The 18,433-nt window shown below is 33.6% G+C and overlaps 1 protein-coding gene across 1 annotated transcript in view; it reads right to left on the bottom strand.

Annotated features, from left to right (window-relative positions):
* Positions 1-18,433, bottom strand: part of LOC100367603 (guanine nucleotide-binding protein G(i) subunit alpha) — a 33,989-nt gene that overhangs the window by 3,543 nt on the left and 12,013 nt on the right. Inside the window, exons 2-3 of the mRNA XM_002730483.4 lie at positions 1,955-1,997; positions 115-256 (exon numbers count right to left, since the gene is read on the bottom strand). Coding sequence (XP_002730529.1) covers positions 115-256; positions 1,955-1,997 — 185 coding nt within the window. The remainder of the gene's footprint in view (positions 1-114; positions 257-1,954; positions 1,998-18,433) is intronic.

The raw sequence follows: 18,433 nt of genomic DNA, 5'->3' as shown, positions 1-18,433 counted from the left end.
AAGAATATATCCAAGATTGAAAAATTGCTGATATGAATTATCTGAGTTATTGCTACCACAAGAACAACACTTTGATCATGCAAAAAGGTTAAAGGTCAAAAACTGGTGACTCACCGCTCTGTCAGGATGTCCAAAGTCAATTTTTAGTGATCCCATAGCCCTAATAATGGCTATCATAGATTGTATGGTGTTACTGTAGACGACAGGTTTGTATTGTAAACAGTCCTCTTCTGTGTAACCTTCCTCATGGATGATCCTGATCAGTAGGAAAAAAATGAATTGATTAAATCCTTATCAGATCCTCTTTCAATAGAGGTGCATGTGACTAACAATTTGGTTGCAGGTAGGATTTTATAGTGCCACAGTTACTGTTCTGCATTATGTTCAACGCGAGTCTCACCCCATGTTAAATACGTTGCATTTCAACATGAAGTTCAAAACTTATTTGAAGTTTATTGCCTGCCTGTTGTCTTTTAGTTGGATTTCTACTGGAGTTCAGCTATTCTACAGCAGACTTTCAATTACCATTTCACCACCAGTTCCCTCTTTTCATCACAAAATCACCACCAGTTCCCCCTTTTCATCACAAAATAGTCCTGTTTATAATTTGCACTTTCCATCAGAAGATCGGGACAAAAAATAGCCAAATTAATTTTGTCTGTTGGCTTCAAAATTAGGGGTCATTTCCAGAAATATTGAGGAATATAAGAAAAAAATGCAGAAAAATTTGGGTGAGAGAGTCTGGTGGTGAAGAGGTTAACTATTAATTGGCTAGCCTTCACATTGCTTTTAATTGGTCCTGCAGCTAGCCTTTAGTTGGCTTTCAGCAAACCTCCAGTTGCCTTTAATGTAGCATTCAGCATTTCGTTCAGTTGACATTCAACTAGCCTTCAGTTCAGTTTTAGTTATTTTTCTGCTAGATTCCAGCGAGTGTTAATTTGGCTTTCAACAAGCCTTCAGCAAATTTTATTTGGCATTCTGCTAGCTATTTACTAGCCTTCAGCTAACTTTAATTTGGCTTTCAACAAGCCTTCAGCGAGTTTTATTTGGCATTCTGCTAGCTATTTACTAGCCTTCAGCTAACTTTAATTTGGCTTACAACAAGCCTTCAGCGAGTTTTATTTGGCATTCTGCTAGCTAAATACTAGCCTTCAGCTAACTTTAATTTGGCTTTCAACAAGCCTTCAGCGAGTTTTATTTGGCATTCTGCTAGCTATTTACTAGCCTTCAGCTAGCTTTAATTTGGCTTTCAACAAGCCTTCAGCAAGTTCTATTTGGCATTCTGCTAGCTAATTACTAACCTTGAGCTAGCTTTAATTTGGCTTTCAACAAGCCTTCAGCGAGTTTTATTTGGCATTCTGCTAGCCATTTACTAGCCTTCAGCTAGATTTAATTTGGCTTTCAACAAGCCTTCAGCAAGTTTTATTTGACACTCTGCTAGCTATTTACTAGCCTTCAGCTAGCTTTAATTTGGCTTTTAACAAGCCTTCAGCAAGTTCTATTTGGCATTCTGCTAGCTAATTACTAGCCTTTAGCTAGCTTTAATTTGGCTTTCAACAAGCCATCAGCGAGTTTTATTTGGCATTCTGCTAGCTATTTACAAGCCTTCAGCTAGATTTAATTTGGCTTTCAACAAACATTCAGCAAGTTTTATTTTTCATTCTGCTAGCTATTTACTAGCCTTCAGCTAGATTTAATTTGGCTTTCAACAAGCCTTCAAGCAAAATTTATATGGTGTTCTGCTACCTATCAACTAGCTTTCTTTTTATTTCTATTAGTATTCAGGAGGAGGCTTTTATTAGGCTTCATTCAAAAAGCAATTAAAAAGGTAGCAATTAACATCCAGTAAATTGAAAACAAAATCCACATTTTCATTAAAAAATCTTGCAAGGTTTCGCAATTTAAATAACATAAAAGCACAATCATGTTTCATCAATAGATAAAAATAACTTACTTCATTTGTTTCACAATTGTACTCTTTCCAGACTCTCCAGCACCTAGAAGAAAAGAATTAAAATTTAATGATAAAGTGATGGAGTATACACAATAATCAAAGGCTTCTGATATATGTAGTGGGCCCTCTATAGTTAATCTAGAGAACCATTCACCCACCTTAGCCTCAGACTTGGTGGGTATGAAACAAGTACAAAAGAGCAGTAATTTGAAGAGTTTGTTCTGTTAAATACAATAAACCAATTAAAATGGTCTCAGCCAGAAATATTTTCACTAAAATATGGTAAAAATTGCAATTTATTATAACATACTGTGTATTTTTAGTAATTTTCTATAATTTCTTGTTAAATTTGGGACAAACGGACATAATTTTCTATTTCCTACTGGTTCACAATCACAATTATTGAAAAGATAAAAAATTATGCAAGTTTTTTTTTGTTGAAAATGACAAAAGTTGCTGAACGGGGTAAAATCAATGTAATGTGTGTACATGGTAAATAAACCACACCAGCAACAGTAACAGCGTGTGCACAATTATGTATTTACATAACTATTGCTAATCGTACATTCAACTGGGGTCCGACTGTCAGGCGGCAACATGAAACAATCTTATTACATATATAGTAACACAATAAAACAGATGTTCTCACCATTGACGAATAAAAGCGATTTATAGTATTTATATAGTGACTGATACTCGAGTAATGATGAGAATTCTAGTCTGCAACATACATTTATAAATATTTGGAAACAATTACGCTGAAACACACATCCCCATAATCAAGATCTACGCAATCGCAATTTGATAAGACATTTGTGTCATCATAATAATGATCTAACTATTGGGATCGGTTTTCAATTTCACAGGAAATTCTGTTTTTAAAAGCAAAACGAACACAATTATAGCCTGCAGAGCAGCAATGGTATTAAACGGAATCAGGTGTCTCGGTGACGTCAATAAAAGGCTGGAATAAAAGTATCTCTATCACAGAGGAAATTGATGTGACTCTATTAAATTTCCCAGCAATGGTTTTCACGGCAACAGAAATATGCTGTACGCGTGCACAGATTTATAGTGTTTCTTTTGATAAATATAAAATTGTAAATGTCCCAGCTCGTGTAAATTTTTGCAAAATTGTTCCATTTTTACATAATAATCACAAAATATTTGAATTGAGATGTGTACACCTTATTTGGAAATATAACTTCCATATAAAGTAAATAAGGTGGGCAGAAAAAATACCAATATCATTCAATGTTTTAGCACAAATCTGCTATTATTAAAGCATTACATGTGAAAATCATGTGATCAACAAAGTACCCGCACAAATTTTACCCCACATATACTGCAATATTTTAATGTCTCAGCGCGACAAATTTCCTACCAAAATGTAAATTTGCACAGTGAAAAGGGTCCCATTTCAGAATAAAACATCTCAGAATAAAACATCTCAGAATAAGACATACGACACTGTTTAAAGAATATAAATAAATGAGTCTGGCTTAATCACAAAGTCATTGTTTCCATGGAAACAAGTTTCCTCCCTTTCATTTGCTCTTTCAGTCAAAAATTCATAGTGATTTTTCTGCTTTTTACTAGTCCATTGTATTTGAAATGACTGTGGTACAAATTCACTTAATATGTCTACCAAATAATACTATATATAATAGATATTTATCTATAGCATAATATAGTCTGTAATCCAGCGTTAAAGAATAAATAGACAGACAGACAGACAGAGCTAGCACGAAAGCAATCAGTTTTTTGTAGTTCTAACGTCCCGTCCACCAGTAACTGGCCAGTCAATTAGAATTTTTATTTAAAACAAACTGAAAACTTATCAAGCCTGACCAAATAGAGCACTACACATGTACAAATACAGATGTCTCATAATAGCTTCAATCGATGAAATAAAGGGGGCGTTTACTCCGGACAGTTTAATCCTAAACAAGCAGTCTCTCGGCTGAGATAGCTCCGCTGTTAGCAATGCACATTTCAATTAAAGAACAGAAGATATCATTAGAAAATGAACAATATGTATAGTATCAAAGCAATTGGACTTGAAATTTTCAACAAGAAGTTGAAAATATCACTTTTTACCAAAAATGACAAAAATATTCACCAAAATTAGAGATTTGAAGATATCATCATGAAATGAACAAATCTAAGAGGTCTACCCAAGGTACATATACACCAAGTATCAAAGCATTCAGGCTTGTAGTTTTCAAGAAGAAGTCGAAAAAGTAAAACATTGACATAGACAACGACGAACGACGGTCAATCACTCATATGATAAGCTCCGCTCGACAAAGTCGACAGCGGAGCTAAAACAGTTATTAGGCTAAACTAAACAAGCACTAAAAACACATCTTCCAAACAATGTCATTGCACTAAATTTGTTACCACCATTTTTATTTCAAAATTCACTTATTCTTAACTGATGGTTGATAATCCGCCCGCTCTATCAAAAAACCAAGGTGAATAACCTACTCTATATGGGCAAGTTGAACTTCCAAATGTCAAGTTGATAGAGCGCCCTCATGAACCAGCAACTATCTCCTTTCTTTTTGAATTTACATACAAGTGCAACTGTTTCACGAAAAAATCTGCCATTCGGGGTTAATATGCATAAAAATTATATAAAAATAATATTCTTCTCCAAACATAAATTAAATATTTGCAGTGAGTAAAATTGACCTGAACAATTTGACAATGCCAGCAGAAAGGTTGTTTGAGCTAGGTCATTAAGAACATGTACAAAATTTGATGAATAACATTCCATTAAACATGCCCGGGAAAGCCAACTTGATTATGCTTCTTGTCAAAACACAATATATCAAATACTAAATGTTTACAATATAGGCTTGAGTTCAGGCCATTGAAAAGATGGAGATGATATTTCTGACCTTAAAGAAGTCTTGTATATTTTTAAATCAGCGTCTGTAGAAGCATGAATTTGCAGTATAAATTATAATTGGGAGGAGGTGTTAACTTAAAGAGATGAATGGAAGATGTCAGAACACATTGATTTGAGTAACAATTTATTAATATTAATTAACAATTAAATTAAGCATGTAGCAATTTATGTGGAACTGGAAAAATTAGTGTCGACCTAGGAACATAGCGTGGAAGTGGAAAAATTATTTCAGAATTGGGAAATTTGGAGAAAAACAGAAAATGGTATGGACAAATTTATGACAACCAATCAGTCTAAGACTATTAAAACGATCCATCAGATAAATCATCAAATCAATGAAAAAAAAACAAGATTGCTGACAATCTTCAATACTGTAATCTCCACAATCTATGATTTTTTAATCTCTGCCTCACCAACAGCAATGCCAAAACAGGTGTGTTGTTTTGATGATGCAACCCATACTAAATTTACATAATAATTAACATTGTAATAATCACATTATATTTTAAATCCGATTTCAAAATATGACGACCATGAAGATTACAATCCAGATGTATTGCCATGGTTATTGTTCATTCATGGAAACAAGGTCATGTTGTACATAATGTAAACAATTTGAAGCAAAATACACGCTGGCTAAATATTTTCATGAAACAATCCATGCATACTCAAATTTAAAATGACCACGTCAGCATACCCCAACCATTAACATCAATCCCCTTATTGTAAAGCCTGCATAAATACCCCTAGTTCCCTAAAATTATCTACAGTACCATTATTTAAAAAAAAAACTTCTATTTTAAACTATATATTACATTAATTACATTATTAGAAATGAGCTGAAGTATGACTTGTTAAAATGAGACACTGATGAATTACATCCGACCGTCTATACTGATGAATTACATGCTTCTTTTAATGGAAGTAGAATTATTAATTTAATATCATATTGTTTCAGTGGATCAGAGTAATCAGAGAAAGATAGATGAAGAGATAGAGCTGAAAGTAAGACATGCCGATGACAATCCTGATCATGGGATAGAAATTTCTAGAAATACAAACCTGAGTGGTTAGTGTTTGCTACCTCACATTGTTTTTTACTTCATGTGTCAAACCATACTTTCAGAATGTATACCACATGTTTTTGCCTTCTTCAATAGAAACCTATATTTGATAACATTTTGTTTTCACAACCGAACCACTACCTGGTTACCGAAAAAGCATTCAGCGTTGTCAATGGTCTCTGAATTGTAAATTGGAGCATCTACACTTATGAGAAATGATGAATTTTTTGGTTCTCAATTATTTAAAAAGAATTGGTGCGACTTCTATTAGGGATGCGGCTTCTAATACAGATTTTACGATAGTATCTCCCTGTCCTTATCTTTAATATATTAAATTGAAAGAATTGTACGTGAATTGTACAGAAATGCATGTTAATAAATTTCTTTATATAGTGTACATGTATTTATTCAATTCACAAAAATCAAATTATTCAATCCAGTCTCCACCAGTAATAGCACTTCATCTAACATTCCACAATCATTCTGACAGCTCATGATATCATACGACACCCTGCCTGTTGTACAAACCAGTGTTTACATCCATGTATCTAGGCAACAACATTTATTTTTGTGTGTAAATAAAAAAATAACCAGTATCAGAGTATTTCATTAATCATCACAGAGGGAATTATTCTTTTTTATCTACCGGGATATTTATTCAATTTTGATTTTGTATTATTTAGGCTGAAAGCATTGAACAAAAAGATAGTTACAATGTGTATTATTAAAAACTATTTTTAGATACTCCGCTATCGCTGTTAGATTTGCATGCACATGTATTCAACAGGGAGATGTGGTGGCACTTTCCAGGGCATGTTGTTACCAAGCAACGAGCAGCCTGCTACATTGTACCTGTAGAAAATGCTGTTGAACAACCATTTGGCATTTTAAAAATATGGTTCTATCAGCTCAGTTCTCGTTTTATGGTGCATTTTAATTCATGTTAGCCGGCTTTTAACTCAAATGCTGATTAGACAGAAACGCTGAATCAAATCATTAGCAGCCAGGGATTGAAATAGAATTTTTTCCATGCATGCATAGTGTGCATGTTGAATTTGAAATTTACCTGCACTAACATATGAAATGCACTACTTTTAAAGTTTAAATAAAATTTACGGGTTCTCGATTGATGCAATCACGAAAAAATTGTTCACAATGTTGGTTGAACTTAATTTAGGCTTAGTGAATATAATGAGAAAATGTTGTTTCTACATGCACAGCATGTACATTATATTTTGAGTTTACTTGCACTAGCTAATAATCTATGTGCATAGTGCAGTGTGCACATTATATTTTGAGTTTACTTGCACTAGCTAATAATCTATGTGCATAGTGCAGTGTGCACATTATATTTTGAGTTTACTTGCACTAGCTAATAATCTATGTGCATAGTGCAGTGTGCACATTATATTTTGAGTTTACTTGCACTAGCTAATAATCTATGTGCATAGTGCAGTGTGCACATTATATTTTGAGTTTACTTGCACTAGCTAATAATCTATGTGCATAGTGCAGTGTGCACATTATATTTTGAGTTTACTTGCACTAGCTAATAATCTATGTGCATAGTGCAGTGTGCACATTATATTTTGAGTTTACTTGCACTAGCTAATAATCTATGTGCATAGTGCAGTGTGCACCAGAGTATTTCGATCCCTGGCAGCCATTTTTACTTTTTAAAAGCAAAGTGATATACATGTACATTCTGACTGTTTGTCATTAACCTTGGTATTTTCAATTTTGTATATAAATTTGAAGAATTTTCGTACAAGGAAAACTTCATTATGTATTCTTATTACATGATAACATTCTTAATACGAAAAACAACCCGAGCAATGCATTGAATGGTCGTTAGAGTGTTTGTCTCATGTCAGGAAGGTTGTTGATTCACTTCCAATATGTGCAGCATTTTTTTTTTATTTTCCTGTCAGAATTTTAGACAAAATAAAATTAATGAAGAATATAGAAATAGAATTATATCATGCCACTTAATAAAAAAATAATAACACCCTAAGCTTCCAAAATATCAGAAATTAAAGTATACACACTATAGTCTACAGAACATGCAAACACAGCATGCATTAAAACGTACTATCAATCAATTTACTCCTCACAAACAGTTACCAAGGTAACAGATGCTAATGATCATCAATACCCACTGAAAAATGACAAAAAGACACCATTAAAATGAGAACGACTGAGAAACAACTGAGACCCGTAGAAAAAAAAATTCACAAAACTGGGATTAAATACGAGATAATAGAACAAACTGGTCAATAAATATGCTTGCATGTAGAGATGAGATGATGGTAATGATAATAATCATAATTTATGACACTACTATACTATACAAGAAGGTAACAGTACAACTGGAAAGAAAAATGATTTGTATGTGTACTGTGGCTGCAATTTGCTTAACCCTTTGAGTGATAAATTTATAATTTTACTAAGCAAAATTTTGTTGCAAACTGTTGTGTCCTTTTATGTATCTTTCTATAATTTTTTTTTATTTTTTTGAACCAAATAAACCTATTGGCTACAAGACTTGATAAAAATAGCCAAACTTAACTAATCCCACATCGAGTCTATGAGAAACCCGTCCAGGAAAAGTCAAGTCCACCAAGTGTTTCCAGATACATACACTGTAGAAACAAATAGCCTAAGATCTGGCACCAACTGTACCCAGATACACAGAAACAAATAGCCTAAGATCTGGCACCAAGTGTACCTAATATACAGAAACAAATAGCCCAAGATCTGGCACCAAGTGTACCCAGATACATACACTGTAGAAACAAATAGCCTAAGATCTGGCACCAAATGTACCCAGATACACAGAAACAAATAGCCTAAGATCTGGCACTAAATGTACCTATATACAAAGAAACAAGTAGCCTAAGATCTGGCACCAAATGTACCCAGATACACAAAAACAAATAGCCTAAGATCTGGCACCAAATGTACCCAGATACACAGAAAAAAATAGCCTAAGATCTGGCACCAAGTGTTTCCAGATACATAGAAACAAATAGCCTAAGATCTGGCACCAAGTGTACCCAGATACACAGAAACAAATAGCCTAAGATCTGGCACCAAGTGTTTCCAGATACATAGAAACAAATAGCCTAAGATCTGGCACCAAGTGTACCCAGATACACAGAAACAAATAGCCTAAGATCTGGCACCAAGTGTACCCAGATACATAGAAACAAATAGCCTAAGATCTGGCACCAAGTGTACCCAGATACACAGAAACAAATAGCCTAAGATCTGGCACCAATGTACCCAGATACACAGAAACAAATAGCCTAAGATCTGGCACCAAGTGTACCCAGATACATAGAAACAAATAGCCTAAGATCTGGCACCAAGTGTTTCCAGATACATAGAAACAAATAGCCTAAGATCTGGCACCAAGTGTACCCAGATACACAGAAACAAATAGCCTAAGATCTGGCACCAAGTGTACCCAGATACACAGAAACAAATAGCCTAAGATCTGGCACCAAGTGTACCCAGATACATAGAAACAAATAGCCTAAGATCTGGCACCAAGTGTTTCCAGATACATAGAAACAAATAGCCTAAGATCTGGCACCAAGTGTTTCCAGATACATAGAAACAAATAGCCCAAGATCTGGCACCAAGTGTACCCAGATACACAGAAACAAATAGCCTAAGATCTGGCACCAAGTTTCATATATGCTCTAGACTATTAGAGACACGTATAAACTCAGTAAATCTAGTTATACAGTTGAATTAGAGATAATATTAATTTATACTTTAGTAAAAAGATTGCAGTGGCCTTAGCAAGACAAATGATTAATATTTAACTCACTTATTAATCATCTCTTTAAAAATGTAATCAGGAAAGTGATTATCAGCATCATGCAGGATTTATGACTGAAATAAGATAAATGCTACATGAACAAAACTCATTCACGGACCTAATTTTAGTGTTTTACCAAGGTTTACATTTTAATAATTTCAAGAGGACATTAATTTTACATATATTTAACAGGCAAGTACTAGGTTTATGTTTAATATCAATAAGACACCTTAGCTGTATATAAAACATGTGAAAGCTCCCCTAGGTTTATGTTTAATATTGTGAAGACACCTTACAATATGCGAGATCTCCTCAAAGTTTATTTTTAAGATCAAGAAGACACCTTACACTATGGGAGATCTCCCCTGGGTTATGTTTAATATCAATAAGACACCTTAGCTGTATATAAAACATGTGAAAGCTCCCCTAGGTTTATGTTTAATATCAAGAAGACACCTTACAATATGGGAGATCTCCCCTGGGTTACGTTTAATATCAATAAGACACCTTTGTTGTATATAAAACATGTGAGTGCTCTCCTAGGTTATTTTTAATATCAAGAAGACACCTTACAATATGGGAGATCTCCCCTAGGTTTATGTTTAAGATCAATAAGACACCTTAGTTGTATATAAAACATGTGAGTGCTCCTCTAGATTAATGTTTGATATCAAGAAGGCACCTTAGGTGTATATAACATACGAGTGCTCTCCCTTAGTTTATGTTTAATATCAAGACACTTTACTGCTGTACCTAACAAGTGCACAGGCAAACCTACAAGAGCCTTCCGTGCCTGTGAAACCTTGCAATTAGGATATGAATAATTGTGTTGTTGACTTGTTATGTGTCATGCTTTTACAATAAACAAAAAAAATAACATTTTCCCAGACCACAGGCGATGTCTCTAAAATTGTTCAAGGAGAGAACAGTGATTTCATATTGGTTAAAAATAAATTGACTAAAATTTAAATTAGTGGGTAACCATTCAAGTAGGATCTAATCAACATGCAGTTAATTACATGTACATTGTTGTCATCAAATGAGGTCAACTGGAAGTCGTTGTGGCTACTCTAAACAATGTATAAATCCTCGCCGACCAAGATCCATTTAATTATTCTCCACTATACAAATTCTATTCACTGAATGTGTATTTAGGTGTATCCTGTCAAATCAACATTCCGACAATTGCTATTTGCTGGTACGCGTCCAATCAGATCAATAGATTTTTCAAATACGCGATATTGGTAAAGTCCCACGAGTTCACAAAATGAATGATTCATGCGATGATACTAGCTTTTTCTTAATGTATTTTTAATCCCCAAAATACATGGATTAAAACTCGGCAGGTAGAATTACCATTTCACAGGCACCACACGAGTCTTAAAACAAGTCACAATAGAGAAGTTCTCAAATCATGCTGTCAATGCTATGTTAAAGCATGGAGCTAAAGAAAACTCCATGTTTAAAAACACAGTGTTATCATGACAGTGCAATTCATGAGTAACTGAATGTTTACATAGTAACCAAATTGGATATTTACATAGCAACCAAATGGGATGTTTACATAGCAACAAATCACAGGCTGCATGTCACAATAGTGATTCATATTTTGGCATTGATTTTTTGTTTGTTTATTTGCTAAATATTTTTGAGCCAGGCTCTCTCCTGACTCTTGTTTAAGAGCAGATTATAAGTGAATGTACTGTATTAGTAGAATATTTGTATATCTATGGAAATGACTGAGGTGTGTCTATGATCAAAAAAGGAAGTCATATTTCAACAGCATAAGCAAGAAGAAAACAAATGAGAACATGTTATGTAAGCGTAAATATGGCAGAGTTCAAGCCCCCATGGAAGGGAGATATCAATACCAGTGTAATTAATATGCAATACTTACATCAGCTTTGAAACGCATGTAAACACATTACCGGTATGTGAAATGACTTACAGCAAGTATTGGAGCAGCAAGTCGACTAACTCACTTCTGAAATTACCGCCAGCTTGTGTTTTGGCTAAGTAGTATATTGTAGCAGAGTGATAAACAATGTATTTGCATAGCAGAATTAATTTAAATCATTGTAATACATTTTCAACATATGTTCTTCAATTTAACAATGACAGTGAGATTGAAAGTAACTTAGGCCACCCCACTTGATATAAATGATTTGTTCTAATCAGTTCTAACCACTCTATATCAACTGCCGATGTCAAGTCTGGAATAAGCCAAATTCAAATATAAGGATTCATATGGTAGTTTTCCAACTTACTGCCCTAATTGAATACTTCTAAACTTGCTATAAAAATGGTGGAGTTTAAACCCTGATGGTTTGACGCAGCAATGCTGTTCTAAGTGTAAACTGGATTTGAATACAACGTGCACCTGTATTTATGTATATCTAATCTGAATGCAAAAAACTAGTGTTGCTTGTAGGAGAAATCTGCAACATGTTGTCAGGCAGCTTAGGCTGTTGCATTGATCTGTATATGTTGATAAACTCAGAATATGTTGCTGAGTTCCAACAAGTTTATAATTACGTTATCTATCATTACATGTAATATACTTTGGAATATTTTATTTTCGCTGGAATTAATTTTTGCTGAAAAGGCTTTTTAGGCGTTTTGTATGGAATTTATTTTCACTGATTTTTGATGAGTTTAATGTGAAATATAGGGAAAAAAAGTATATTTGCTGGATTTAATTTCCACAGAATCATCCTTTCAGCGAAAATAGCGAAAATAAATTCCAAGCGAAAATAAAGTATTCTACAGTGGTCAACCAAAACATTGCCGACCATTTCTTGTAACAATAACTAGTTTGAAAGCAAAATTGCAAAATCTTTATCTTTCTATTTGCCTGGTACAACTTACACTACTGGCACAGCTTTTTCTATATACATATACAATCTGTCACTTATGTAAGCGCAAGTGCTACTACTAAGCAGAGTCAATGAGTAATCATATGCATGTACGCTGCATTGATGTATAAGTGGCCTGTCAGCTGGTACAATTTTGTTGTACGGCTGCTTTTTTAGATGAATATCACAAAAGCAATCTGATCCACAGTACTAAGAAAGTGGATAAGTGAAAACTCTTACAACGTAAATAATAAATTGATTGTATTCTCCAAGAAAAAGTAACAACATTGACAGTTTTGACCAAATTCATTGAATGAAGACAAGTAGCACAGCCATGCAAAGAAACAAATACAAGGGAAATCCACTCAAGATGCATATACATGAAAAAAACGGGAAGAAGAAAGACGGGAAATAGAGGTAAATGTAAAATTAGTAATTATGAAACGGCATGCTTGGTCAGTTTTTCTACCAGTAGAGCTCAAATTAAGTAAAGTTATCCAGTTTTCTGACTACACTTACACACTATACTTTCCAATACTATTTTTCGCGAAAATGACAAAATTTGACCAAAAACGTCATACAAAGAACATCTTCATCAATGGCCGACAGTGTCAAACTGGCTTCCCTTTGAATAATCGTCCAACGAAAACTACAAAGATGGAATCCAACATTGGATCTTTTCTAATGTAAGAATGGCTACCAGTAAATAGTATATTTATTCTTGAATTCAAAAAAAATATATGCAATGATAGATTCTAAATTTAGTATAATTATCAACCACAGAAATAGATATTTTTATTTCTTTATTAATACATATATGTATACAAGCAGTATGCTAAAAATATGATGCTTTACCTACAATATATTCATTAATACAGGCACCATGGGAGAAAAAAAACACATACAACCATCTCATGACTGAGCATGCTCAGTATGACACTGTCATTTGCATAGGTGGCTCTTGCGGTTGCCAGGGAGACGGTGTTAAAAAATATGCTCACCTATATAAGGGAGCTAATTTCAGATGAAATTTTAATTAGACAGCAACAATACCTTTCAATTTAATTCAGACAAGAATAAATTGGCATTTTATGAAAGAACTGAATGGTTTGAAACACAAGCATCATGTGGGAGGCCCTACCAAGGTTTTTTTTTTCAACACTAATATAGGGTCCTTAAATTTGAATTCAAACTTCACTCAGCAATGTAGGGGTGTGTTTCAGGGAGAGTTCTATTTGTACAAAAGTTGCATAATAGAATCTGAAATGCAGACAACAAAATATTGCAGACAATTTTTCTCACTTTCCTTTTGGTTACAGACAAGCACAAATGTATGTGGAAATTCAGAAATACATAAATTTCCTGCGATTGTTTTTTTTTTTTTAACTAGAAGACAAATACAAATACCAGTAAAAATACATGGTAACGAATTAACTTAAAATATTTTTAAAACTCTACTTCACCAGGATTATTTCTAAAATTAGAACTGTCTTTGATTCGCTGCATGAAGTTATAGAACATGATATTTTAAATGAATGTACATGAACTTAAAGCAAAAAATCACAGAATTTAGTAACAAAAAAAACGACAACAGATCCGATGACGATTGTCAAATCTTATCATATTGAATTATTTTATTACACTAGTAAGGGAAGTAAAGAACATGCATGTCACAACAGGACAATGAAAATATTCAAAAGTGCTATTCACAATATCGGAGAAAATGATACTGCACATTTGTAGTGTCAAAACAAATTGTATTCGCATCTTTAAAACATATGACCTTTAATTATATTGCCAGCAGGTGCGCTATAGGTGAAATTTTAGAGGTCTGACAGGAGTATTTTTTTTTTTTTACTGCACTATTTTTGTATGCAACAGTTGCCATTCAAGGCCATTAAGTTAAAAACCATTTAATATATCTATCTATTGCACCAGTTTGAAGGACATACAAATAAATTTCAACTATAATTAACATTATTTTTATTTACGCATGTTGTCGTTTTTACCTGAAAAACAAAATTTGATTTATACACAGAGAGCTTGGTGTCAGGGAGGCGTGGGTCACACATGCACATAACCTATAACCATATGTAAAAAAACAACATCTTTATTCCATTTACCAGCGATATATTATACGACTTACGTGACTTAAATAGGATTAGGAATTTATAATGTACCAAGGCAAACAATTTTAAAATAAAAGATTAATATGCAAAACATAAAAACATGTACATATGTGACAGAAGTCATAATACACATGTACAGGATAAAAATATTCAATTTTACAAGTGTATTAATTTGCATGCGGCACAATTTTGCGGGTATTAAGTTTCAGTTTTACATCAGACGTATCAACATAAAAACCAAGAATGGAGCATCTCAAGAACGACTTCCAGCTTCAGCATGCTGATCAGGAATGACCAGCTTTTAACAACAGTAATTAACGAGGGAGGACCGACGAAAATGCAAACATTCAACTGAATATATTCCATGTCTGACACATTACCTAATATAAATATTTTATCAGGCTTATTAAAATCATTGCAACAAAACCTATTTTACACTGTAGTTTGGTAGGTAAAAAGCTAAACTTTGTACCGCCTGCAAAGACGTGTGTATCTGGTTTAGACCAATGAATGAGCTTATGTTCTTAGGGTCAGAGGACTTGAAAAGTATGTTGTAAACCAATCCTGTCTTGTAAGTAAAGCGACATTACTACATGTATTATATTTCATTTGGTTGTGCTACAAGTCACTGGTAGAAACATCAGCCACTGTACAAAAAATTCGTGAAAAATAATTTGTGTTCGCTACCCATATTTCTGATGAAACTTAATATTTTAGTGTAAAAAACATTCGAAAATTTTACATATCCAGAAAAAAAAATGATTTTTGTTTAATTGATAAATACCCTTAACCTTTGAACATCAGTCAATTTTTGTCATTTTTAGAAAATAATTTGTTTCAAATGAAACAGATTTTAGATTCATAATGCAATAGAAAAGTTAGCAAAGATATTTAAAAAAAATACATATAAATACATAAAATATTGATGTAAAAATCTCATTATTACATTATTCAACCAATGCAAACATCTCTGACAACAATTAAACCATACCTTGTAACCATGACTACCACCAGTTCATAGTTTTTGTATTTAGCCAACAAATCTTGAGTAATCGCTTTTATCCACGTATGTATTATATGTATTTTTTTATAATTTTGTAATTTCAACATGCATTTAAATGTAAATCTGTTTTACTCATTTCATTTCAAGCAAAAGGTATTCACAACAACAAGAGTTGGGCATTATGCTTGATTAATTTTAACTGTCATGAACCATATGACAGATGACAGTTGACCTTGAATTTGTTTCACAACAACATACTACAATAAAAGAACACAGTCTTCAGGAAATATTCCAAACACAAGCTTAGATTCGGTTTGTGTTTGGAATCTTTCCTGAAGACTGTGTCCATTGCAACAACTAAATAAATTATTGACTCAACATTTCTCGAAATTGTAGAAAATCAACCTGTCTTCATCCAATAAAATTATATTGCCAATTTATCTAAGCCATGGGGAGTAAATAGAAACACACTCATAACTATAAGAGAATGAAATCATTGTTCCTACCCCTGTGAATTTATCCAAGGCTACTCCCCCCCCCCCCCCATGTGTACTTTTTTATTGACTCCCACCCATACACACAACAGCATTAACATAAAGGGAATATAATAGCATATTTTATTGCCTAACATCAAAGAACAAATAAAAATCATTGTATTTTGATGAATAATTTGTCAATTTGGTACATTTATCATTTCAAAAACTACCACCGTTCATATGAGCTACAAAACTGAGGCTAATCTTTCAAGCCTGGCAGTCATACAATATGGACACACCTGGATATGATAACACACACAACACTGCCCTAAGGAGAGGACTGACAGGGATTGACACAAAATGATGATGGATAAAATATTTTAATAACCCCAACATGGCGCCAAGACAAATGATAAAACATTAAAGTGAAAATGTATGGTTGAATATTACTGATGGGCCATTTAACCTTTAGACCGCTGGAGTTAAATTGTAACACTTTTAACAAAATAAATTTGCAGAACAATCTTCATATCATTTCAACACTTTTTTTGGAGGCAATAGAATAATAACACCTAGGCAGCTGAACTCAAAACTTGCGCAACTGAACCAAAATTCTACCGGTACATATTAATGAATGTTTTATAGATTTTGTCTGATCTTGCCTGTTTAATTCTTTTCACCACCAGTTCCCTCTTTTCATCACAAATTCACAAAATAATCCAGTTTATAGGTTGAACTTTCCTTTAGAAAATTGAGTAAAAACAGAAAATTGACTTAAATTTTATTTGTTGGCTCCAAAATTAAGGCTCATTTCCAGATATCTTACATAGAACATATACCGGGGTAAGAACAAATTTGGGTGAGGATGTATGGTGTTGAAAAGGTTATAGGCAAATGTATCTCCATCTCCTGATAATATCAGTCAGTGAATAAGTTCTGACAGTTACTTGATAGCAATCAAAATGTTATAATTCACTGAGTGTCATCATGATATCAATTTCATTGCAGATCATCAAACACTTAACTGATGGTGCTTAGAACTTTATATTAGTAATCTGTTGAGTGTCATTCACATGCCATTTATACTATCAGTTTATATCTATCTAGTCTTAAAATTTCAGGATTGGTTCAGAGCATATACACTTGTACACATGATATAGCAATTCCAGGAGTGATTCCGAAAATCTACACATGATATAGCAATTCCAGGATCGATTCAGAAAATCTACACATGATATAGCAATTCCAGGATCGATTCCGAAAATCTACACATGATATAGCAATTCCAGGATCGATACCGAAAATCTACACATGATATAGCAATTCCAGGATCGATACCGAAAATCTACACATGATATAGCAATTCCAGGATCGATTCAGAAAATCTACACATGATATAGCAATTCCAGGATCGATACCGAAAATCTACACATGATATAGCAATTCCAGGATCGATTCCGAAAATCTACACATGATATAGCAATTCCAGGATCGATTCCGAAAATCTACACATGATATAGCAATTCCAGGATCGATACCGAAAATCTACACATGATATAGCAATTCCAGGTTCGATACCGAAAATCTACACATGATATAGCAATTCCAGGGTCGATTCCAAAAATCTACACATGATATAGCAATTCCAGGGTCGATTCCGAAAATCTACACATGATATAGCAATTCCAGGATCGATTCCAAAAATCTACACATGATATAGCAATTCCAGGGTCGATTCCGAAAATCTACACATGATATAGCAATTCCAGGATCGATTCTGAAAATCTACACATGATATAGCAATTCCAGGATCGATTCCGAAAATCTACACATGATATAGCAATTCCAGGATCGATTCCGAAAATCTACACATGATATAGCAATTCCAGGATCGATACCGAAAATCTACACATGATATAGCAATTCCAGGTTCGATACCGAAAATCTACACATGATATAGCAATTCCAGGGTCGATTCCAAAAATCTACACATGATATAGCAATTCCAGGGTCGATTCCGAAAATCTACACATGATATAGCAATTCCAGGGTCGATTCCAAAAATCTACACATGATATAGCAATTCCAGGGTCGATTCCGAAAATCTACACATGATATAGCAATTCCAGGATCGATTCTGAAAATCTACACATGATATAGCAATTCCAGGATCGATTCCGAAAATCTACACATGATATAGCAATTC

This window comes from Saccoglossus kowalevskii, chromosome 3 (genome assembly GCF_978046115.1).
Source record: "Saccoglossus kowalevskii chromosome 3, keSacKowa6.1, whole genome shotgun sequence".
Classification (NCBI taxonomy): Eukaryota; Metazoa; Hemichordata; class Enteropneusta; family Harrimaniidae; genus Saccoglossus; species Saccoglossus kowalevskii.
The sequence above is the reverse complement of the archived record's forward strand: the minus strand, read 5'-3'. Positions and strand labels throughout refer to the sequence as shown.